This window comes from Podarcis muralis, chromosome 2, assembly GCF_964188315.1.
Source record: "Podarcis muralis chromosome 2, rPodMur119.hap1.1, whole genome shotgun sequence".
In the NCBI taxonomy this organism is placed as follows: Eukaryota; Metazoa; Chordata; class Lepidosauria; order Squamata; family Lacertidae; genus Podarcis; species Podarcis muralis.
The window spans coordinates 122,554,487-122,578,813 of NC_135656.1; the positions used below are offsets into that span (position 1 = coordinate 122,554,487).

The 24,327-nt window shown below is 47.9% G+C and overlaps 1 protein-coding gene across 4 annotated transcripts in view; it reads right to left on the reverse strand.

Annotated features, from left to right (window-relative positions):
• LOC114592524 (alpha-2-macroglobulin-like) overlaps positions 1 to 24,327 on the reverse strand; it is a 63,197-nt gene that overhangs the window by 33,305 nt on the left and 5,565 nt on the right. For 3 of the 4 annotated variants that reach the window (XM_077923097.1, XM_077923096.1, XM_077923098.1), the window contains exons 3-13: positions 20,644 to 20,821; positions 19,465 to 19,517; positions 17,283 to 17,303; positions 14,435 to 14,603; positions 13,365 to 13,449; positions 11,593 to 11,740; positions 8,206 to 8,320; positions 5,107 to 5,216; positions 3,610 to 3,771; positions 2,768 to 2,989; positions 1,085 to 1,154 (exon numbers count right to left, since the gene is read on the reverse strand). In XM_077923097.1, the coding sequence (XP_077779223.1) occupies positions 1,085 to 1,154; positions 2,768 to 2,989; positions 3,610 to 3,771; positions 5,107 to 5,216; positions 8,206 to 8,320; positions 11,593 to 11,740; positions 13,365 to 13,449; positions 14,435 to 14,603; positions 17,283 to 17,303; positions 19,465 to 19,517; positions 20,644 to 20,821 (1,333 nt within the window). Of the gene's footprint in view, positions 1 to 1,084; positions 1,155 to 2,767; positions 2,990 to 3,609; positions 3,772 to 5,106; positions 5,217 to 8,205; positions 8,321 to 11,592; positions 11,741 to 13,364; positions 13,450 to 14,434; positions 14,604 to 16,087; positions 16,227 to 17,282; positions 17,304 to 19,464; positions 19,518 to 20,643; positions 20,822 to 24,327 lie in introns of those variants that run through there. The other variant, XM_077923099.1, reaches the window with a different exon arrangement.

Here is a 24,327-nt window from a genome sequence, read left to right on the forward strand (position 1 = left end):
TGCTAGCAACAGGTCTTCCCCAGCAACAGGGTTTCCTTAGCAACAGACCTCTTTATTAGACAGGCTCTGAAGGAGGAGGTGTGGTTGCTACTCTGCTCAGATGGCTGCAGAGCAGGGAGGAGGAATGATTCTCTGTACAGTGGTACCGCGGGTTAAGTAGTTAATTCATTCCGGAGGTCCGTACTTAACCTGAAACTGTTCTTAACCTGAAGACCACTTTAGCTAATGGGGCCTCCTGCTGCTGCCGCGCCGCTGGAGCATGATTTCTGTTCTCATCCTGAAGCAAAATTCTTAACCTGAAGCACTATTTCTGGGTTAGCGGAGTCTATAACCTGAAGCATATGTAACGTGAAGCGTATGTAACCTGGGGTACCACTGTACATAGTTTTACTTTATTTTCCTTAGGCCAGCAGTTGTATAAGTTGTAATGTTAATTCTTCCATTGATACTTAAAGCAGAACTGGAATGTGTTTATTCCCACAGGGGAGCTGAACGGAGGAAGTATATTCTGGGAGACTTTCTGAGTGACATTGCTGACTGAAAAGGGAACCCCAAATGATTGGCATAGCGCACTGACACAAAATTCCCAAGGAGGAAGAGAGGGAGGACGAGAACGATTACAATTCATGAGTGTAAAATTATATTGTCTATGAGTATAAAATTGAGGAAACTCTGAAACATGCCATGCCAGAACCGCAAGGGCACATGGAAGCATATGTGGTGGCACTGTACTAAGGGGTGGGTTTACATCATGGGTAGGCAAACTAAGGCCCAGGGGCCGGATCCGGCCCAATCACCTTCTAAATCTGGCCCGTGGATGGTCCAGGAATCAGCGTGCTTTTACATGAGTAGAATGTGTCCTTTTATTTAAATTGCATCTCTGGGTTATTTGTGGGGCATAGGAATTCGTTCATTATTTTTTTCCAAAATATAGTCCGGCCCCCCACAAGATCTGAGGGACAGTGGAGTGGCCCCCTGCTGAAAAATTTTGCTGACCCCTGGTTTACGTTATCACCTGGGTTTATAAAAAATTGGAAAGGTCACCAAGAATCAAGGGAGGAAATGGGAATGGAGTGCCACTTACCGGTACCTTCTTTGTGCTCCACAGGCAGAACATGGGTCCCTGATCGCACAATGACCCCCTTAGCCATCACCTGCATGGAAGGCGGAAAATGCCTGATAAAAGCATAAGAACACAACAGCCTGCTAGGTCAGGCCAGTGGTCCATCTAGTTCAGCATCCTACTCTCACTGTGGCCACCCATTTGCCTATAAGATGGAGGAGGATGGAGGAGGCAAAATATATGGTTACACTGATATGCCAGCAGTTCTTACACACAGGGAGTGTTCTGGCTTCCAGAAACAATCTCTCTCCTGGTAGTACAACATGAATTGCCATTACGCTTGAGCCTATCTTTGCAATTAGAAATCAAACATAGTTTGGCAACTGAAAATGGATTTGAATGAGCACTATTCAAAGTCCTTTCCTCAAAAAAACAACAACAAGAAACAGTCAGTTCACAAAGGCCTGTCAGAATAAAACAGCTGGCAGACGGACGACAAGGGAGCCAGTCTAACTTCTCTATGAAGAGTAATAATAATAATAATAATAATAATAATAACTGTCAGGTGCGGGTGGTGGTTGCTCGTGAGTAACCAGGCATGAATCTGACCTGTCTTTTACAAGGTTTATTGTGCAAACTATTTACAATGCAGAACCACAAAGTTCATGTCCGTCTTAGTCACTTGCAGAAGCCGGGAGTGGCCCCTTCTGGCTTCTCCCCCAGCATAAGAACTTTGGTACCCCAAGCCTCCGCCTCCCCTCTTTGCGTTTCACCCCTCTGTGCAAGCTGGGCGACGGAAGGGGCGTGCGTCCCTCCTGCCCAGCCTGGATAGGTGAGGTGCTGGGGCTCTCAGCATCATCCTCAAGCCCTTTCCTTGCTTGGCTGGCCCCTTCCCCTTGTTCTCCACTGGAGGTGTGGCTTTTCCTACTGCTGAAGGAGGAACTGCTCCTCAGGAGTTTCGGAAGCTCTCTGTATCCCTGCGGCCTCCCGGCTTCCCTCCCCTGTTCCGATGGCAGTCCCCTGATGATGATGATAATCATCATCATCATCATCATCATCATCATCATCATCATCATCATCTTACCCTGCCGGTAATGGTTCTAGGGGTTGCTCATGTGTAAGTTGTCGCCACTCCTGGCTGGGTTACCTGGGTGAACCCTTTCTGTCCGGACAGCCACCCATCCGTGGCTGTCTCAATCGCTGGCAGAATCCATCAGTGGGCGTTTCTTGAACTTCTTCCAGCAAAGAAGTTCTTTGACGCCGAGTCTCCTCCTACTCTCCCTGCGCGGAAGTCTTCTGCGCAGGGAGGGTGTGGGCAGCGGAGGACCCGTGCTCTCCCCGCTGGTCTCCGGCGAGGAGTCCTGGAGCCCCCTCGCCGATTCCCCCTTCTGGCCCCCTTCTCCACTGGTGCTACGCTGATTTCCTTCCCCAGCAGATGGGCTGCCTCTCTCCCTACTGGGACCCTCTCCGGCATCCCTCTGGAGCCTTCCCTCCGCCTCTGCCTCCGATGGCAGTTCCCTGACACTGCCCAACTGGCTGGGTTTCCCCAGCCACTCTGGGTGACTTCCAACAGAATATTAAAAATACGATAAAACATCAAACATTAAAAACTTCCCTAAATAGGGTTCCAAAGTTTGGGAGCAGCCACTGAGAAGGCCCACTCCCAAGTCCCTACCAAAGAAAGACCACTCTGTCCAGGCTTACCAAATAGTAAAAGACCATCTCCTCCTCTTTTACGACAGCTGAATTCAGAATATAATGGACCCGGAGCGCCTGAGTCTGACCACAGCTTAAGGTCCCAGGAACACGCTCAATGTGGAGGTAGCTCTGGCTTGGTGAGTAAAAACGCCCCGCTGAATAAGATGCGCCCTGGTGTTGGGGACTGATCCAGCCTTGTTCACACACAGAGTTCGATTTATAAGTTGCCTGGCAAACAGAAAGAAAGAGCAAAATGGCAGGTGCTCAGGGACTGGAGAAAATAAATCCTTGTTGTTCCTGTATTAGGGAATCATTGGTGCCTTGGTGACTATGAGATCAACTTTGTGATATTACACCGGTTTGAGATTCATCTCAGACCTATTTGCATGCCCAGCAACCAACACACACCTTTAGGAGACAATAAGAGTCAGACGTATCAACCCAACAGCCATTTCTGCTATCACATACACAGTCCCAGCCCTTGGGGGTCTTTTTCTAGTCCCAATAAATTTCCTGGATTCAGAAATGGAAATGAAATTAACAGGAAATGACAAACCCAGAAAAGGTGATGAAGGAGAAAGAGAAAAGAAAAAAGTAGGAGCCACAGGAAACTGAATCTCAAAGCATTTTTTAAAATTTCAACCGATCCAATTGATATTGGAGGGATTGGGCGGCCATCTGTCATGGATGCTTTAGCTGAGATTCCGGCATTGCAGGGGGTTGGACTAGATGACCCCTGCAGGTCCCTTTCCAACTTTAAGACTCTTACGATTCTATGATATCCCCGTGTTTTGTGCTTGCAAAGAATAAATTGCCTTATTTAGTTCTCAATCCCCTTGAACACTCACCTGGATCCTGAGTTCAGGAGCTGTGAAGTTATCAGTGTCTATGGAAAACTGGGCTCGTCCCTGGTCATCCGTTACGTAGTTGGTGCTGGTTCCAGTTAGATGTACCCTAATCTGAATTGTTTGATTGGCAATTGGCACTTTGGCAGCATCCAAAAGCTTCACCTAGCAGGGCAAAAACAATACATATAGCAGTTTGGTCTGATGATGATGATGAAGAGGATGATGTGGATGATTACAGTGGGACCTCTGGTTGCGAACAGGATACGTTTCAAAGCCCCATTCGCAACATGAGCAGAACGCAACCCGCGTCTGCACGTGCAGAGGTTGCGATTCTCCGCTTCCGCGCATGCGCATGACGTCATTTTGAGCGCATGCGCTAACAGCGAAACCCGGGAGTAACCCTTTCCAGTACTTCCGGGTCGCTATGGGGCGCAACCTGAAAAGACATAACCTGAACCGAATGTAAGAAGAGGAAAGGTAAAGGTAAAGGGACCGCTGACCATTAGGTCCAGTCGTGACCGACTCTGGGATTGCGGCGCTCATCTCGCTTTATTGGCCGAGGGAGCCGGAGTACGGCTTCCAGGTCATGTGGCCAGCATGACTAAGCCGCTTCTGGCGAACCAGAGCAGCGCACAGGAACGCCGTTTACCTTCCCGCTGAAGCGGTATCTATTTATCTACTTGCATTGTGACGTGCTTTCAAACTGCTAGGTTAGCAGGAGCTGGGACCGAGCAACGGGAGCTCACCTCGTCGTGGGGATTTGAACCGCCAAGCTTCTGATTGGCAAGTCCTAGGCTCTGTGGTTTAACCCACAGTGCCACCCGCGTCCCAAGAAGAGGTATGACTGTATACAATTTTATTTATACCCCGCCCGCCCTGGCCAGGGCCGGGCTCAGAGCAGCTAACACCAAATATGAATTTCAATAAAACATAACAGAAAAAAATACAACAACAAACAAACAGTTAATTAAAATACGGCTTAAAATACAGCTTAAAATGCAGCCTCATTTTAGCAGTAGCCCATATGAATTGGGAGGGAGATGAGTGGTGGAGCTAGCTGTTCCGGCGCCCAGAGTGGTGTGGGTGAGGTGAACGTCCCGGTGGCAGGGTGGGAGTGCGTGTCCCAGGGGTGTGCCGCCCGCGCTGAGCATCCCAGGGGGGTGGCACAGTGATGTCACCCCCCTCAGGAATGACACCCGGGGGGGCACACCCACCGCACCCACCTTACTCCGCCTCTGAGGGAGATGACTGTCTGTAGGGGGCGTTCTATAAGTTCAGGTGGGTGAGGATGGAGAAGGTTGAGGACACACAAATTGCATCAGGATTCCAGAGGTGGCACCTCAGAGGTCGGAACTGGAGATGAGGGGTGGGGGGTGAATTGCTAACCACCGTGGCCCATCCATCCTCCTATTCCAGTGCGTACAGGGAACATTTGTCTTTAAAACAAACATTCAGCTGTGGGGTCATGCGCAGTAGGGATCTCTCAGCCTGCCTTACCTGCCCAGTAAAGGGGATCCCAGGCTTGTAGTAAGAGTCCACATTCTCAAAGGTGATTGTGCTGAGAGTCGTAATGATCATGGTGGAAGCCGTGCCTGTCAATTCCACCCCTGCCAAATAGTCAAAGAGAGGTAGGTACATATAAGCACACATGGTGGGACTGCTCAAAGGTGGCTGAATTGTGGAATAAGGCATTTGCTGAGATCTCTTTGGTAAAAAACAAACAAACTGTTACTCTATCTTTCCACCTGCAATTTTGAACCTATATGGAAACAGAATGGGATTTGAAAAGTAAATAACTTATTTCTCATCTCTTAAGAGCAGCTCAGGGCTGTGTTGCCAAATCCTAGAATATCCTTAATCTTAATATTTGGGATTGCTGGTGTTCAAGGGTTTCACAAATTGCCCATCTTGAAAAAGTACCCAAAGGGCAGATCTTGAATCAATAATTTCTTTCCGAATTTCTTTTCGATATGTGGCATGATTTTCTTATGCAAATATTCTTATACAAATATTGAGGCACATGTTTGGTGCCGTTTCCATATGCAAATGTCTGGTCTATATGGAACCTTTATTCTCAATAAAGATGGAACTCACAGGTGGAGAATACTTTTATTTTTATAAATCTTTATTATTGTAAAGGGTATCCGTATAGGAGATAAAACTTTGTTATCCTTTTTTGGAGATGTGCTGTATCTTTGCATTTCACCCTTCTAGGCTGTGACGCTTCATGGTTTGCGTTACCAATTCTTAGTTTTCTTTCTTTTTGTTATGTTTGCACTCATTTTGTTAACAAATCAATAAAAAAGTAAAAGGGGGAAAAAAGGAAGGTGGGTAAGCGAGGGAATGTTCTGTCCCTCCTGTCTGCCCTCACAAGCTCCATTGCCGGCTTCTGCTTTGCTTAAAATGCTGCCCTTCTTTTGTCAGGCTAGACAATTTCTCCGTTTTGGCCAGTAGCATTGTCTACCCATAGTGGCAGGAGCCTGATCCTTTCAATGGGAGAGGCCAGGGACCATAATAAGCCCCTGGACATTGGTCCTTCCTTGGTTCACACATACCTGTGCCTAAAAGTACATGAAAGAGCACCTTTCCCAATATCAACCATCTCGGGCCCTACTTATGAGCAGAAGAGGCCCTCCTGGTTAGGCCGAACGCTGAGGGTGTCTGTTTTTTGGTGACTCATGACAGGGTCCACTCTGTGGTGGCTCCCTGATGATGAAATGCCTTCCTAGGGAGGTATATCAGTCTCCTTCATTAGTAACTTATAGGCAGTGCTTTTTTTCTTTTAAAAAATGTTTAGGGGTACTCTCATTTTGGCTGCTCCCCCTCACCCCCTTCCTGCCCCCAACCCCTGGACGAGGGACTCGAGGCGGCAGCGATGGCGCTGAGAGGACGGGGAGGCCCCCGGCAACGGCAGGGTTGCTTGAGCAAAGAGGGGCAAGAACTCGCCTCCTGGCTCTAGCCTAGCAAGAGGAAGAGGAAGAGGAAGAGGAAGAGGAAGAGGAGGAGGAGCAGTAGTAGCATCGCCTCCACCACTGTGGTGGTCACGTGGGGTTATGAAAAAATGAAGCAAGCCATTGTGTCAGCCATTGTTTTGACTGGGTTTGAGTCATGTGACATGATTTCTGATCAATCCAAGCCTCTGCCTCTCTGCCCCGTTTTCTCTATGCCTGACAGTCACATACACAGACTGGTTGCTTCACCTGAGTACATAAAGATAGGAGGTAGCTTTGATGTAACTTAGGGTCAGGAAACAGAGTTCACATGGAGGTGATAAAAATGCCTGTCTTTCCTGTTTACTGCCTGTTTATGACCTACGGGGTTTGCTAAATGCATTCCTCCTTGGTTCCTGTTTTATTTAGCCTAAATATGTATGCATGCTCAAGTAGTTCTTTGTAGTTAAGAAGCTTCCTCTGATCTGTTTTTTTATGATTTAGTATTTTTATTTTCTTATTGTTATTATAAATTTTATTAGTATTTTCCACACAACAACACAAAACAATATCAAAAAATAACAATACACAAAACACAAAAACTGACATTCAAAAAAAGAATTCCATATCTTACAAGTCAATAATATAAACACTAAAAAGAAAAACAAACATTAATTTCCACTGATCCCACAGCACCTCCTTTACCTCTCATTGCCTCTTTCTGTTTTCCTTTTCAGCTTCCTCTGATCTGACTTTCTTCCCACATGGGGATTTTTTGAAATGCTCAGAGGAAAGCTGATTGCTTCTTACAAATGCTGTGTTAAAGTTCTTTTGTTAATAAAAATGGCCTGGGCCAGGGAGTGGCTATCGCATTTGCTCCCAGAGTCTTGCTGGTCAAGTCTAGTGTCTATTGAATTAATCAGAGTCCAGTCCTTCCTTTGCCTTCAGAACGCAACATACTATGGCCGCTCCCTGGGCACTAGCAGGGAGAATGACCGAACTCCAGTCTGCCCAGGCAAAGACAGCTGGCATGTCGGTTGGTCCATTGGTCGGTCAGGGCAACACAAAATGTTTAGGGGTATGCATCCTGTTACATCCCCGCAGCTTATTAGAGACATTGCAAAACCAACCCTGTTTTTCCTAAGCATTTGATGGCTGAAAGACCTTCCCCTGAAATTGTTAGGTTTTCAGAGCGGGTGTGAAATATACTCTGAATCGAGAGTGGATTTCATGCTCTTTATTCAGCTCATAGTGGTGAGGAGGAATGGAAGTTCCCCCAGAATGTCTGCTTTATATACATTGTTTACACAATGGGCCCCACGTGATTGGCTAATTCCAGGATTCACCTGTAGGCCAATCAGGTTGTGGATTCACTTCCACCTGGAGCTGGATTGGATGGCTCCTGTGGACCAATCAGACTGCTGCATTCTGAATCCTATTGTTCTAGGACCAATCAGACTGCTACATTCTGAATCCTATTGTTCTAGGGCCAATCAGACTGCTGCCTTTTGGATCCTATTCCACTCAGTACATAACAGGGTGATTGCTTTTAGGAGTTTTGAAACGTTTCCAGAAGGTTTTTCTTAGCTGAATGGTTTTAAAACTGACATGCTGGGCTCCTTTGCAGGACTGGTGGGAGATAAATTTAATAAATAAAATAAAATACCTGTGCCTTCCTCTTCGATCTTGCCTTCCACCTTGAGGTTCATCGCATATCCCTCCCGCTTCAGCTGAAAAATCTTGGTTTTCACCTCCTGAGAGAGGCAGCCATGCCCATTTGCCTGAACCGGAAGACAGAGAGTTGTAGCAGCTACCAATGAGAATTGCGTCATTACACAAAACAAGGTGTTTGAGGTCAAGACAGTCAGGTTCACACAATAGCCACTGATCTAGGCACACTCATTCATTTATATCTGTCCGTTTATACAAGGCTGGCAATATTTCAAGAGGAAAAATCCGGACATTTGTTGAGCTTTCCTTGGGCGATCGCCAAAAAAGTTGACAATCACTCGCTCTCCCCCCAGTTATCCACCATCACCAAGCAGCCCACAGCAGATCGAAAGCCATCGATGAAGATGATCATCCAAATGCCATAGACCAAATGGAGCAAACAGCACGCAGACCTAGTGGTGGGAGGAAAAAATCCTTAAATAAGAGACACGGGGGAATGATTAATGGACTTCAGTGTCTGTACACTAATGCGCAAAGCATGGGAAATAAACAAGATGAGCTTGAGCTCTTGGTACAGCAAACTAAATATGACATAATAGGCATCACTGAAACCTGGTGGGATAAGTCCCACGATTGGAATGTAATAATGGAGGGATACAATCTATTTCAGCATGCAAAAGGAAGGGAGATAGTAGTAATGGGGGACTTCAATTACCCGGATATTTGTTGGATGTCAAACTCAGCCAGGAGCATAAGGTCAAACAGATTCCTCACTGGCCTTGCAGACAACTTCATTGTCCAGAAAGTGGGAGAAGCAACAAGAGGAACAGCCATTTTAGGGAAGTGCTGGGTGAGATCCCATGGACAGTAATACTAAAAGGAAAGGGAGTTCATGATGGCTGGGAGTTTGTTAAGAGGGAGATAGTAAAAGCACAACTTCAGGCAATACCAGTGAGACGGAAACATGGAAGATGCCTAAAGAAGCCAGGGTGGCTATCTAAAGAACTTTTAACTGAGTTAAGATTAAAAAAGGATGTGTACAAAAAATGGAAAAAGGGGGAAACCACCAAAGAGGAATTCAAACAAATAGCCAGCACGTGTAGACACAAAGTCAGAAAAGCTAAAGCACAGAATGAACTCAGGCTTGCTAGAGAGGTTAAAAGCAACAAAAAAGGCTTTTATGGGTATGTTCGTAGCAAAAGGAAGAACAAAGAAACAGTGGGGTCACTCAGAGGAGAAGATGGTGAAATGCAAACAGGGGACACAGAAAGGGCTGAACTCCTCAATGCCTTCTTTGCCTCAGTCTTCTCCGATAAAGAAAACAATGCCCGACCTGAAGAATTTGGAGCAAATGATTCAGCAGAGGAAACACAGCCCAGAATAACTAAGGAGATAGTACAAGAATACTTGGCTAGTTTAGATGTATTCAAGTCTCCAGGGCCAGATGAACTGCATCCAAAAGTATTAAAAGAACTGGCAGATGTGATCTCAGAACCACTGGCAGTCATCTTTGAGAATTCCTGGAGAACAGGCGAAGTCCCGGCAGACTGGAGGAGGGCAAATGTTGTCCCTATTTTCAAAAAGGGGAAAAGAGAGGACCCAAATAATTACCGCCCAGTCAGTCTGACATCAATGCCAGGGAAGATTCTGGAGCAGATCATTAAGCAAACAGTCTGTGAGCACCTAGAAAGGAATGCTGTGATCACCAATAGTCAGCATGGATTTCTGAAAAATAAGTCATGTCAGACTACCCTGATCTCGTTTTTTGACAGAATTACAAGCCTGGTAGATGAAGGGAACGCAGTGGATGTAGCCTACCTTGATTTCAGCAAGGCATTTGACAAGGTGCCCCATGATATTCTTGTAAAGAAGCTGGTAAAATGCGGTCTTGACTATGCTACCACTCAGTGGATTTGTAACTGGCTGACTGACCGAACCCAAAGGGTACTCATCAATGGTTCCTCTTCATCCTGGAGAAGAGTGACTAGTGGGGTGCCACAGGGTTCTGTCTTGGGCCCAGTCTTATTCAACATCTTTATCAACGACTTGGATGATGGACTCAAGGGCATCCTGATCAAATTTGCAGATGACACCAAACTGGGAGGGGTGGCTAACACCCCAGAGGACAGGATCACATTTCAAAACGACCTTGACAGATTTTAGAACTGGGCCAAAACAAACAAGATGAATTTTAGCAGGGAGAAATGTAAAGTATTGCACTTGGGCAAAAAAAATGAGAGGCACAAATACAAGATGGGGGACACCTGGCTTGAGAGCAGTACATGTGAAAAGGATCTAGGAGTCTTGGTTGACCACAAACTTGACATGAGCCAACAGTGTGACGCGGCAGCTAAAAAGCCAATGCAATTCTGGGCTGCATCAATAGGAGTATAGCATCTAGATCAAGGGAAGTAATAGTGCCACTGTATTCTGCTCTGGTCATACCTCACCTGGAGTACTGTGTCCAGTTCTGGGCACCACAGTTCAAGAAGGACACTGACAAACTGGAACGTGTCCAGAGGAGGGCAACCAAAATGGTCAAAGGCCTGGAAACGATGCCTTATGAGGAACGGCTAAGGGAGCTGGGCATGTTTAGCCTGGAGAACAGGAGGTTAAGGGGTGATATGATAGCCATGTTCAAATATATAAAAAGGTTTGTCACATAGAGGAGGGAGAAAGGTTGTTTTCTGCTGCTCCAGAGAAGCGGACACGGAGCAATGGATCCAAACTACAAGAAAGAAGATTCCACCTAAACATTAGGAAGAACTTCCTGACAGTAAGAGCTGTTTGACAGTGGAATTTGCTGCCAAGGAGTGTGGTGGAGTCTCCTTCTTTGGAGGTCTTTAAGCAGAGGCTTGACAACCATATGTCAGGAGTGTTTTGATAGTGTTTCCTGCTTGGCAGGGGGTTGGACTCGATGGCCCTTGTGGTCTCTTCCAACTCTATGATTCTGTGATTCTATAAGTACACGAAAAAATTTTAAAAAATTTAACACCCCCCCCAAACTAGGACATTTGCTTTTATTTTTTTTTAAATCCCCCCCCCCCAGATGGGCATGTAGGCCCCCCAGATACTTTCTGGACAAAGGGATCAAATGTTCCTCAGGTTTTTGAAGAGACTTCAGTGAGGAACAACAGGCACCAACAAAATGAGCAAATATATATTCCTGCAGCCATATCCACCATTTCAATCATTTTGGCTTGTCTGATGGGATGCCGTTTCCCTCGTTTCCTGCTGAATGCCATTCTGGGGTTTCTCCCAGAGCCTTGGGACTCCCCTTGAGTAAATCAGGATGAATGTCCAATTATAACAGGTCACCCGGGAGGGCCGGCTCCCCAACAGTGTTTTACATTTCATTTTCAGCTTCCGCTTTGGGTCTCACCTCTCCACTGAACTCTTCACATATTCCTTCCGACGCTTCTCTGTAACAGCCCCCTCCGAAACTGGAATAAACATGCCAGCTGTGTTCATTGTATTTCCGGCAAACACGGACCTTCACCTGCCCAGCGACAGGCTTCCCGTACGTGTACCTGTAGTCAGGAAACAGCCACAGCATTGCTTGAAATATGACATCATTATACAGTGGTACCTTGGAAGCCAAACGGAATCTGTTCTGGAAGTCCATTTGACTTGGAAGAACTTCCTGACAGTAAGAGCTGTTTGACAGTGGAATTTGCTGCCAAGGAGTGTGGTGGAGTCTCCTTCTTTGGAGGTCTTTAAGCAGAGGCTTGACAACCATATGTCAGGAGTGCTCTGATGGTGTTTCCTGCTTGGCAGGGGGTTGGACTCGATGGCCCTTGTGGCCTCTTCCAACTCTATGATTCTATGATTCTATGAGTGCTCTGATGGTGTTTCCTGCTTGGCAGGGGGTTGGACTCAATGGCCCTTGTGGTCTCTTCCAACTCTATGATTCTATGAGTTCTAAGTAGCAAAAACAGTACAAAAATGTCTGGAAACCAAGGTTCTCTTATGGTGGCAATGGTGCCCACCTGAGAGGTTCCGGAATGGAGTTCAAGTGAGTTCTGGGTGAAATAAGCCCTGAATAAGTGGCCCAACATTGTGAGGAATTCAGTGCAGCTATGACAATCATTCCATCAGAGCTAGGGTGGTGCGGCTAAGGCTGGATTGGAGGCCTAGCTGTCAAGCATCCCTTATTTGGAGGGACAGTCCCTTATCCCAGCGCCATGTCCCGCTGCTGTCCCTTATAGATGGATGTCCCTTAAATTTCACAGGTTTCAAAGGAAGCAGCTCCTCTCCCTCCCTCCATGCCGGCCAGGGAGGAGGGCTTGGCTGCCCGGTCCGCCCCCCTCTGGCCTCCTCTCACCAGCCTCGGCCCCTGGGAGCCCCTCCCCGCCGGGACTGGTGGGAGCCTCGGGCCCTTCTGCCGCCATCCTCCTCGTGGCCGCCGAACTGAGCGTCTCTTCCTGGGGCCTCCCCTCTGCCCGTCACCGCCGCTCCCGCTAGGCCGTACTGCGGCTGTGCCGCTGAAGGACCCGAATGAGATGGGCAGCCTGGCATGGTCTATGAATTTATGAGGAGCCTTGAGAGGAGAGCGAGGGCAACCATAGAGAAAGCAGTTCAGAGAGAGGAGGAAGAGGAGGAGGCAGAGGCGCGGGCAGGTGTTCCAAGGGCTACAAAGGAAGGACCGCAAGTGCTTCTCCCATAGATTTGAAGTGGTAGACTAGCATAGATGGTCTGATCTGCGGGTTTACTTTGGGCGCTATTCCGCCCCCTTCCTCCCGCCCCGCCTGATGGAACTGAGAGCTGCAGATGGAGCACAAGAGAAAAGATACAGAACTGCCACAGCATCTTCATAGCTTGGACTTCGTTTTACGCGAAAAGTGGTTGCTGCTGGTAGTTATTTAATTGCAGTGTTTCATCGGCTGGTGTCTTGAGCAGCAACCTCTGGAAACGAAGGGCTGAAAACCGGCACTGCTCTCCAAAATTATCTGGTCCCTTTTAACTGGTTGACTAAAATCCCTTATTTTGGCTGCTGGTCCCTTATTTTCAAGGCTGCTGGTCCCTTATTTTCAAATCTGTAAGTTGACAGCTATGATTGGAGGAGAGGTTAGCTGGTGCTAGCAACATCACCCAAGTTCTCAATTCACGTGGTCCCACATCTCTGGGAGCGAAGTCCAGGTTGCTCTCACTTACAGGCCACAGACGGTCACTTTGAGTTCCTCAGCCACAAATGTTATCTCCTTGGGTGCCTTCACCAAAACTTCGAACCTGGGCAGCACTGTAAGAAGGAAAGGAACATGGGGATGAAAGACAACATAATCAGCCTGAGCACAGAAAGGAGGCAAATGTGTGCAGCATTAACACCCCACAACAGATATTTTTTTCCCATTAGGTTTCCAGGGAAGCCCCCAAATCAGAGGTGCCATCTTCTCAAGATTGGGGGGCCCAACGCGACATTCTGACATCAAGCGGGCGATGTCACAAGGAGCCAGGGGCAGAGCCAAACACCCTCTGAACACTGAGGGAGTTCGCCCCCCTCAAAAACCCCACATATCTGGGGGGGGGGCGACGAAAGTGCCTCAGTCCCTAGGAGCTGGCGCATGTGTCCCGAACTAAGTTTTGGATCCAGCACAGAGCAAGACCTGTTCCTGTCTCCAGCCTCCAGGATCCGCCCTACTCACACAGGCAACTCTCCCATACCCAGCCACCATGCGAACCAGGAAGTGACCTTTCCAGACAACAGAACAACTCTTCTTATTTTTGTGTCTGCGATCTCCTGGCTGTTAGGCAGATGAATGTGCATGCATACTCCTTCCATTTCCCTCTGTGCAGCCCCGGGCACTGGCAACTCGCGCTACGCCACTGTTTGCGGGGCATGGGGGGGCAGGGTGGAAGAAAGCCCTGGTGCACTTGCTTCCAGTAGCAGGACCAGTTCGCTGAACCTGGCCATAGGGCCAGATATTTTGGGAAGCTGTTCACTATGCATTTGCACGCCTCTCGAGTTATCTAAGAACCCAATTTTGCACGATCCTTTTGCAGGCTTCTGTCTATGTTTCAATCCAACTGGGCCCAATTTTAAATAAAGATGGCGGGCCAAATCTTTCCAAAGATTTTGTCCGCTGGTTTCGAAACTGCACTGATCTGTCAGTTTCTATCAGAATTCCTGAGCGGTGCTGCCAGTGTGCAAGAAAATACCCCCTTCCACATGCTGTCCTTGACACCACGTTCCCCAGACCAAGTGATTCCTCTCCTTCCTTCCTCACCGTATTCCTTCACTTCAAAGAGACGTTCCGCCTTGCTCCCGGAGGCTTTTTGCACCACCACTTTGTAGGTGCCTTGTGGGGGCTCAGAGGAAAGGGGGAAAGAGAGCTGGACCAGGCCCATTGTCTGCTCCACGTTGGTCCACTGCAGCAAGCGGTTCCTCTTGGGGTCCTGGGAGCCACAAGAGAAGAGGGGGGTCACGGAAGAAGCCATTTGTCAGGGAATGGTCTGAAGCAGACTATGGGGGAGTGCATTCGCAGGCAGATCAGCTTTCCTCAGAAGAGGAGCTGGAGTGGGAAGATTCATGTCCCCCTCCCCTTGTTTCCAGTGGGCTCAGAAGCAGGGAGGAGGAGGAGAAGAAGGAGGAGGAGGAGGAGGAGGAGGAGGAGGAGGAGGAGGAGGAGGAGGAGGAGGAGGATTTGATATGCCACTTTATCACTACCCTAAGGAGTCTCAAAGCAGCTGACATTCTCCTTTCCCTTCCTCCCCCACAACAAACACTCTGTGAGGTGAGTGGGGCTGAGAGACTTCAGAGAAGTGTGACTAATCCAAGGTCACCCAGCAGCTGCATGGGGAGGAGTGGAGATGCGAACCCGGTTCACCAGATTAACCACTACATCACACTGGCTCTCACTGGGAGAAATACAGAGCAGCTTTGGCAGGAGTTACCTAGCTACGAGATAACAGCCAGAGAAACAGAAGGGAGGGGATAGATAGCAGAGACGTCATTAGAGATTGTGGGGAACCCTCCCTCCCCACGAACTAGGAGATCCAAACGTATTTGAGAACAAAGGATGCAGAGAGGAGGATGAGGAACTTCCTGTTGGCGCCTATTTCGGGAGACAGAAGGGAGAAGATTTAGAGTAGCCAACTGCCCTTCTTGGGGAGGGATGTGGGTTTTTGCTTACAACCTGATGCCTGAATAAAAAGGACTATAAAATATAAAGTGCCCATTAATTATTATCTGTGAAGTTACCGAAGGGGGAAGCAGACTCTCCACACATGACACTGCTCAGGTTGAAAGCAGGGACGGGGTCTAAGCTGCAGCTGCCCCAAAATGGGACCGTGCTGAGCCATATCAGTGTTGATATTTTCACCCCTCCCACTGACAGAATCTCCTGATCTGATGTTTTGAGAAAGGAGGGAGCGGAAACTGCTCTTCTCCTCTTCCGCTCCTGACTGCCTGCCGGACTCTGTGTGTGGAGAGAGTCTTATCTACATAGTGACCAGATGGCTGAGTGGGAGATGTAACACTCATGCAAGTCATTAGTTCGTTAGTTTGTAGTAGCTATTAGAAATAAAGGGACGCGGGTGGCGCTGTGGGTTAAACCACAGAGCCTAGGACTTGCCGATCAGAAGGTTGGCGGTTCGAATCTCTGCAACGGGGTGAGCTCCCGTTGCTCGGTCCCAGCTCCTGCTAACCTAGCAGTTCGAAAGCACGTCAAAGTGCAAGTAGATAAATAGGTACCCCTCCAGCGGGAAGGTAAACGGCATTTCCGTGCGCTGCTCTGGTTCGCCAGAAGCGGCTTAGTCATGCTGGCCACATGACCCAGAACCTGTACACCAGCTCCCTCGGCCAGTAAAGCGAGATGAGCGCCACAACCCCAGAGTCGGCCACGACTGGACCTAATGGTCAGGGGTCCCTTTACCTTTACCTTTATTAGAAATAAAAGGGGTTATGCTTCACAGCAAGCTTCCGAGTCATTTATACTCTGCATGAGTCCGGTGCTCACAATGCACAGCTGGGACCTGTTTTCCAGGATTGGAAGGTCTCTGAAAGTGCTCCAGTCCAGTCGGGCTGGAACCAGTTATTGAGCCAAGTCGCTGACATCTGTTGAAAGGCGTACTGACAATCAGTGGTCAAGGAAACCTGTGGCTTCTGCAAAGGCTTCCTGGGCTATTGGTATCGGGATGGATGTTTAAACACTCTTAAGGGGGTGGGGGCATTGCTAACCAAGGATGGCAAATAGACTGAGGTCTATTTGAGGAGCCATGAAAACTAATTAATTCCCCGGGAGAGGGGGAAATGGGCAGGAAAAGATGCTCTTCTAATGTCTTCTAAGCAGTTTGCAAGCACAAAATCAATTTTAAAAGTATACAATCAATTCCAAAAGCCACACATAATTTAAAATACACGCTAGAGTTCCATCAACAGCACTAACAATATCCATCAGGGTTACACCCCAGAGATTATAGTTCCATGTTTTAGTCTCATAAATCTGTTATGGGGTGTTAACGCACCCGCAGGAAACAGTAGCAGGAGACCCTTTCAGGTGGTTCGCAATCTAACGGAACCACCTTCGCTTTCAGAGCCTGGTAAGGACCCCAAGATCTCCTGCAGTGATTTTGCAAAGTTGCTCAGATTCGGAAAGAGGTAGACTCCACCGTGGGAACAGGGCCTGGGCAGGAGAATGCTAGAGTCCTGTCTAGCCAGGTTGCGTGGGTTCAGTTCCAATCTGTGACCTCCAAGGATGTCGACAGGCTGCTTGGATGAGTGAAATATTTAAAAAAACAAATGTTGATGATGATGATGATGTAGCACAGGAGAAGGTCCAAGCCATTTACCTCATGGGCCAAATAGTCTTTTCAGCCACACTTAATGGTCCCTCCAAAACTGCTGCCTGGGTTTTTCTTTTGAAGAACCCCACAAAGGGGGTGAACTTAGGCACGTAACACTTGTTAAGGATGGCAAAATTAAAACCCACAGGAGATCTGAGCGGCTTATGGGGAAGCTATGGAATGAAGCAGCCTCTGGATATTAGGAAAGGTGGTCTGAGTGGGGCATTGTAGCAGCCACTCTGGTGTGATGATGAGAGGTGGTGGAGCAGAGGCGGGGAATTAGACACTTACCTGGATGTAAACCAAAGGAAACTGTGGAGTAAAAAAAAGAGGGGGGGGGTCAGAGACAGCAATGAATGGTGTTACCCCTCCCAGCACCACACAAACCTGCTCCCACCTTGATTTGTTTGTTTCTAATATCTCTAAGATGGGATGTGGGTGGCGCTGTGGGTAAAACCTCAGTGCCTAGGACTTGCCGATCGTATGGTCGGCGGTTCGAATCCCCGCGGCAGGGTGAGCGCCCGTCTTTCGGTCCCAGCTCCTGCCCACCTAGCTGTTCGAAAGCACCCCTAAGTGCAAGTAGATAAATAGGTACCGCTTTATAGCGGGAAGGTAAATGGCGTCTCCTTGTGCTGCGCTGGTGCTGGCTCGTCAGAGCAGCTTCGTCACGCTTTCCACGTGACCCGGAAGTGTCTTCGGACAGCGCTGGCTCCCAGCCTCTTAAGTGAGATGAGCGCACAACCCTAGAGTCGGACACGACTGGCCCGTACGGGCAGGGGTACCTTTACCTTTAATATCTCTAAGCTCCTTCACCATAATGGTCCCAGTTAACAATGCAGGATACCCAGCTGAAGTCTAGTTTATGCACGAAGGGGTTAATGTCATAGAGTAAACTGTCCTGCCAGGCCTAGGTAAGTCACTCCACTTCACTTTGGGAGGAAGTCTTTCTGTCTTATTGTTTCCTTCAGTCTACCATGTGAATCCCGGCCTGTAAAAAGGTCTGAGCTGGTTGCTCCAAGCGCACACTGAATGACTTTTTTTTTTTTTTTTTAAAGCCATCCTTGTGTTCCTATACAAATAATTTAGGAATTTTCATCACTTTGGAACTAGCCTGTAATAATAACAATAATTTTATTATTTGTACCCCGCCCATCTGACTGGGTTGCCCCAGCCACTCTGGGCGGCTTCCAACATATATAAAAACACAATAAAACATTGCACGTTAAAAGGTAAGTCCTACTGTCTATATTTTCTGAAACCTGTATGGAAAAACACATGAACCAGACCTTTGAAGAGTTTGTAAGTAAACCATTTCTAAATGACCAAAAGCGTTGTCTTTTTCTACACTAGGGGAAGTGGAAAACTTTGGAAGGAACTTAGAAGGGCATATTTAAAGCTCTAGCAGCTTATACTGTATTCCCATGCCTTGAATTGTGTTGTGAATTTAAATCTCTGCAGGGGTTCCCTCATCAAAGAGTACTTGCTCCTAACCTGGATCTTTGCATAAAGGAATTCTCCTGCTTGCACTCATTTTTCCTTTCCAATCAACAAATAAAACAACTCATCAATAAAAATAGCATGGTGCTTACAAGAAACAAAGGCCACAGCTCAAAGCATATACCGTATTTTTTTGCTCTATAAGACTTTTTCCCTCCTAAAAAGGAAGGGGAAATGTGTGTGCGTCTTATGGAGCGGATGCAAGCTGCACAGCTATCCCAGAAGCCAGAACAGTAAGAGGGATTGCTGCTTTCACTGCGCAGCGATCCCTCTTGCTGTTCTGGCTTCTGAGATTGAGAATATTTTTTTCCTCGTTTTCCTCCTCCAAAAACTTGGTGCGTCTTGTGGTCTGGTGCGTCTTATAGAGCGAAAAATACGGTGCATTCCAATCAGGTGGGCAAGTCCAGTAGAGAAGGTCTTGCTCTCCCCAACTGGGGAAGAGTAAAATGCCCCCCCTGGGGTATGTTGTTGTTCTAGTCAAGCAATCTCTACCCTCCAGCCCTGATGCTGCCAGGCCTGGTTCTGGCAAGGACCCTACAGAAGGGGTTCGTGTGAGATGGGTGGAGAGGAAAGATGGAAATAAGCCCAAGCATCCTTGCATCACGAAAGTCCCTCCTCTGCAAACATGCAATGTGCCATAACAGCAGCCACTCCTCCTCGCAACCTTTGGATTCGGTTCTAGGAGATTTAACATACTTCTCCAAACCTTGAAGTTCCTCAGAAGCTGCTAGTCCCCACCCCCTCGTGCGCATGCATGTTGCTGTTTCGAGCTTTATGAAGATCAGCACTTGCAGCTTGAACATCAGAAACAGAGAGCTGGATACGGGGGGTGCCATGTTTGTTTGTTTGTCTGTTTGTTTGTCTGTTTAACTAACTGAAGGGCAAAGTGTCCCATCCCTCTTTGTAGGCCCAAAAGTGTGCATGGATCGAAAGAGGTTCCAGAGACCAGCATGGTGCACGTGATGACGAAACTCACCGTCTCGTTCAAGGGTCGGAAATCTTCGTCCACAGACATGATGCGGAACCGAACTGTGAAAGGAAGAGGGAGGGGAAGGATTTCCATGTGACTCTGCTAGTCTGTGTGTCACGGCTCAGGAGCAGAGCACATGGAGATGGTACTCGGTTCAACCCCCCCAAATCTCTGGTCAAAAGAGGAATGTTTGGCAGCTGATGCCCTGGCAAGTGTGGGATGTATCATCGTTGAAGCAGTCAAACACAACATTTCCTGTTGCCTAGAGTGGACACACAGGGGAATGTTGCTTCAGACAGGGAGGACTTCCTGTCATACCTGCTCTGGAGCATCCACCCCCTGTGTGTGAACAAGTAGATGGGTGTCACCCTACCAGACCCTATAAAAGGGCCAGCCACGCAGCCATCTTTGGCTTTTTGGCTCTTTTGCCATCTTCCTCTCTGTTGGCTCTTTTGCCATCTTCCTCTCTTTGGCTCTTTTGCCATCTTTCTCTCTGCTGGCTCTTGGCCAGCAGCACACGGCTCATCCTTACAAAGGATGGAAGCCACGAGGTAGAAAGTCTGAGGCCTAGCTCAGAGACTTCTTTTCTCTACAAATGTAACTGTAACCACAAGATAAAGCCTGCCTTCAGATTACTGCTGTGAACTGAATGTAAGTACAGTCATACCTCGGGTTACAGGCGCTTCAGTTTGCGCGTTTTCGGGTTTTGCACCATGCCGAACCCGGAAGTACCGGAACGGGTTTCTTCCGGGTTTCAGCGCTCAAGCACGCACAGAAACACTAAATTGCACTTTGCGCATGTGCTGCGGGTTGCGAACGTGCCTCCCACACCAATCACGTTCGCAACCCGAGTGTCCACTGTAAACCTTACTCTTACTTTTAAAGAAGACTGCCGTGTTGTTATTATTTTCAGAGGGGGAACTTACCAGGAGCAATTCAGACTGGATTGCTTAACTAATGAATCCATCAACTTGCTTCCAACAATCTGCAAGGGAATGTGCTTTGCTGCTTGCTCACTAGCGTGAGTCAGGACGGGTAATATTTAATCAATATATCCTCTCCTACTTTCTTCAACATTCCCACAGCAAGAAGGGTCCGCTAAATAAAAAGTATTTGGGAAAGGGAAGCGTGATCTGTAGGGGAGTCTCCCACTGTCACTGCCTGCCACTGCAGCCTCTCACTTACCTTCCTGTCCTGGCTTGTAGATGGGCTTGTCTGTCTGGACGAAGACCAGGCTCTCCGGGTTCCTGACCAGCACCTGTTTCCGTTCGTGGGCTACCATCAGCCCTATGTCCACCTCCACCGCCACCTCCACGGTGAGGGTGGCCTCAGAAGCCTCGGGAGAGTTGCTCAATCTGGGGACCTTGAAGAAGAGGGAGAAGGGGGAAGGCAGGAGCATTAGAGAAGAAAAGTCACTTGATCCAGGGACAGTCCACATTGGCCTATTCCGACCTCTTTTTACTGAATGGTGACACAGACCTTTCAGAATGTACGAAGATTCTTCACAACTGTGAGCAGGGCAGTGGGGTAGGGCAGAGGTCAGCAAACTTTTTCAGCAGGGGGCCAGTCCACTGTCCCTCAGACCTTGTGGGGGGCCAGACTATATTTTGAAAAATAATAATGAACAAGTTCCTATGCCCCACAAATAACCCAGAGATGCATTTTAAACAAAAGCACACATTCTACTCATGTAAAAACATGCTGATTCCCAGACCGTCTGTGGGCCAGATTTAGAAGGCGAATGGGCCAGATCCGGCCCCCAGGCCTTAGTTTGCCTACCCATGGGTAACAATAACATTGTTCACGCTCTTGCTCAGGCTGCACAGAAAAAGCATATTGATTCCTGAAATTCATTCTGATTGTACAGATAAAATATAACGGATAGTGTCAGCATCGCCCTTGAGCCAGTGTACCAACTGGACTCATGCACTACAGCCCCAACTGGGCTAGGCAAGCTGGGTAGCACTGCCAGAGACCTCCTTTCCCACAGGAACAGGTCACAGTGCTGTGGACTCACAGCTTGGAGCTGAGAGCACCGGATTCACTGTCTCAATTATACAGTCGTTGCGCAGCAGCGTTTTGCAGAGTCTTGCAGAGTATAAACCACTCGGAGAGCAGCTCTGTAAAATATCCTCCTTTATTCTATAACTACAGCTATAATACAAAACTATATACAGAGCTAAATATTCTGAGCATAAATCAATGCTATACTCTGAGTGCCTGCAGCTGCTCTTAGCAGCAATCTTATCGCTAAACACGATCTTTAGCACTCTCTCTCCGACACACTGACCGACTCTCTCTCACACACATAGAGATTCACTCACTTGACTAATTAAGTAGAGAGCAGTACATTGCTCCTCCTCTCTGTAGAGTCAGCAGAGACCTCAGGAGATGGTCAGGAGATTCTTGGGTATGGGAGGGGTGAAATCTCCTCATCCTCCCCCATTTCATCCGACCATTCAAGAATCTTTAACATAACTGCAATTTACACACACACACCAAAAGTTGTTCTCTGCTTACAACCTTGGTAACATATTTGCAGGTATCTCTCTCCCCCCTTATCTAAGACACTTTATCACATCATTAAACAGTTACTTCAACCACTGTGTCTATTAGGAAAGAGTTAAAACATGAATCTCAACCTGTAGTTTACACAAAATACACATTGTGAACACACAAATGAACAAGCAGCTTCTAGAAAAATCTTCACACACATTTTTTCTCAAATACAAATTGACATTTCTAATTAAGCAGATTTGAACAAACCACTTTAAACACATGCTTGCTCCTTCAATCCTGATCCTTCAAATGTCAGGTAAGGAAATAAATGCAGCGTTTTGTGCCACTACTCTCAGCACGCTTCATGCTAGGTTTAAAAACCCCACCAGAGTTGCATGTGACCGCAGCCTTTGCAAACTCTTCAGAAAACCTTTTCGGTGGTACACCCTTGGTTGTTCTCTCAGATTTGCGCAAAACTCTTTGATCCTCTTGTTCTGGTGCTTCCTCCTCTTTGGGAGAATGGGGAGCTAAAGTATATGAAGCTGCTAAGTCTGAATCAGCGTCAGACTCACCTGAGGCTTTTGGGCTCTGATAATCTGTGCCATCATCTGGAACTACATTGGCATCAGGATTATCAATCACATCAGAACTTGCCTCCCTTTTAACTTTCTTTGCCCCTTTTGCACCATCATCACAAATGGGATGGCACTGAAAAACGCCAACTCTGTCCCATTGTGGATTGTCGTCAATGCTCCTGGTCAGCCTTATGGTTTTCGTGTCTGTGATCAGGACACGATAAGACCCTTTCTCATATCCTAGGAAAACACCATGTTCTCCACGCTTACTCAGTTTGTCACCCTGCGAGGTGTGCACCCAAACCTCCGAACCAAAAATTTTAAAGTGCTTCACACATGGCTTCCTTCCGTGAAGCATCTCATATGGGGTGCAATTTACACTAGACTGGTACCTCCTGTTATACACGTAACAGAAAAACGAAAGAGCTTCGGCCCAAAAGGGATTGGGCAGCCCCGAATCATGTAACAGTGTTCTGATTCCTTGCTGCAGGGTCTGGTTCATTCTCTCACATAAACCATTCTGCCAGGGCGATCTGGGCGTTTTCTCTGAATCTCTGGTTTTCGAGAGAGAGCGTCCGCCCTTACGTTCTCTGGCCCCGGTACGTAGTGAATCTCAAAATGGAATTTGGAAAATTCCTGTGCCCATCGCACTTGTCTCTGGTTCAGTACTCTGGCCGTTCGCCAATATTCCAGGTTCTTGTGGTCCGTGCACACCTGGACCTTGTGCTGCGCTCCTATTAGCAGGTGCCGCCATCGTCGAAACGCTTCATAAATGGCGAGCAGTTCCCTGTCGTACACTGTGTAGTTCCTTTTGGATTTATTCAACTTCCGTGAGAAGAAGGCACACGGTCTCCAGTCCGATGCATCCTTCCCCGGTTGGAGCAGAACCGCCCCTACCGCTCGATCTGATGCATCTGTTTCCACCCTCATCGGTTTCTGTAGATCCACGTGCAAGAGCTGTTCTTCCGAAGCGAACGCTTTCTTTAGCCGTTCAAACGCTTGCTGCGCCTCTTCCGTCCATGCAAATTTCTTCTTACTACTGAGACAATCGGTGATGGGAGCCGTTAAGTGGGCAAAGTTTTTGATGAACTTCCGATAGAAGTTTCCAAACCCCAGGAACCTCTGCACGTCCTTCCTGGTTCTGGGTGTCTTCCATTCCAGTACCGCTTGGACCTTGCTTGGATCCATGGCCAATCCCTTGTCTGACAAACGGTACCCCAGGAATTCCACCTCTCTGGTATGGAACTGGCACTTCTCCAGTTTTACCCACAGCTGGTTTGCTTGCAGCCTGCTTAGGACCTCCCGGACATCTCGGACATGCTGCTCTTCGTCCTCTGAGTAGACCAACACATTGTCTAAGAAGGCCACACAGTTCTTATAGAGCAAAGGTCCCAGCACGTGATTCATGAAGGATTGAAAGCAGGCTGAGCCCCCCTGTAATCCGAAGGGCATAATGAGATACTCAAAGGCCCCCAAGGGGGTGAACATGGTAGTTTTCCATTCATCCCCTTTCCTCATCCGTATCAGGTTATACGCCCCCCTCAGGTCCAGCTTGGTAAAAATCTTTCCCTTCCTCACCCTGGTCAAAATGTCGTCAATCCTGGGCATGGGAAAGGCCACAGGTTCTGACACTGAATTTACGGCCCGGAAGTCCACGACCAGCCTGGGTTTAGTAGTGTCTTTTTTGTCCACAAAAAACACTGGGCTGCCCCCCACCGCTCTTGACTCCCTGATGAAACCTCGTTTCATGTTCTTGTCTATGAACTCCCTTAACTCCTGCATCTCCCTGTCTGAC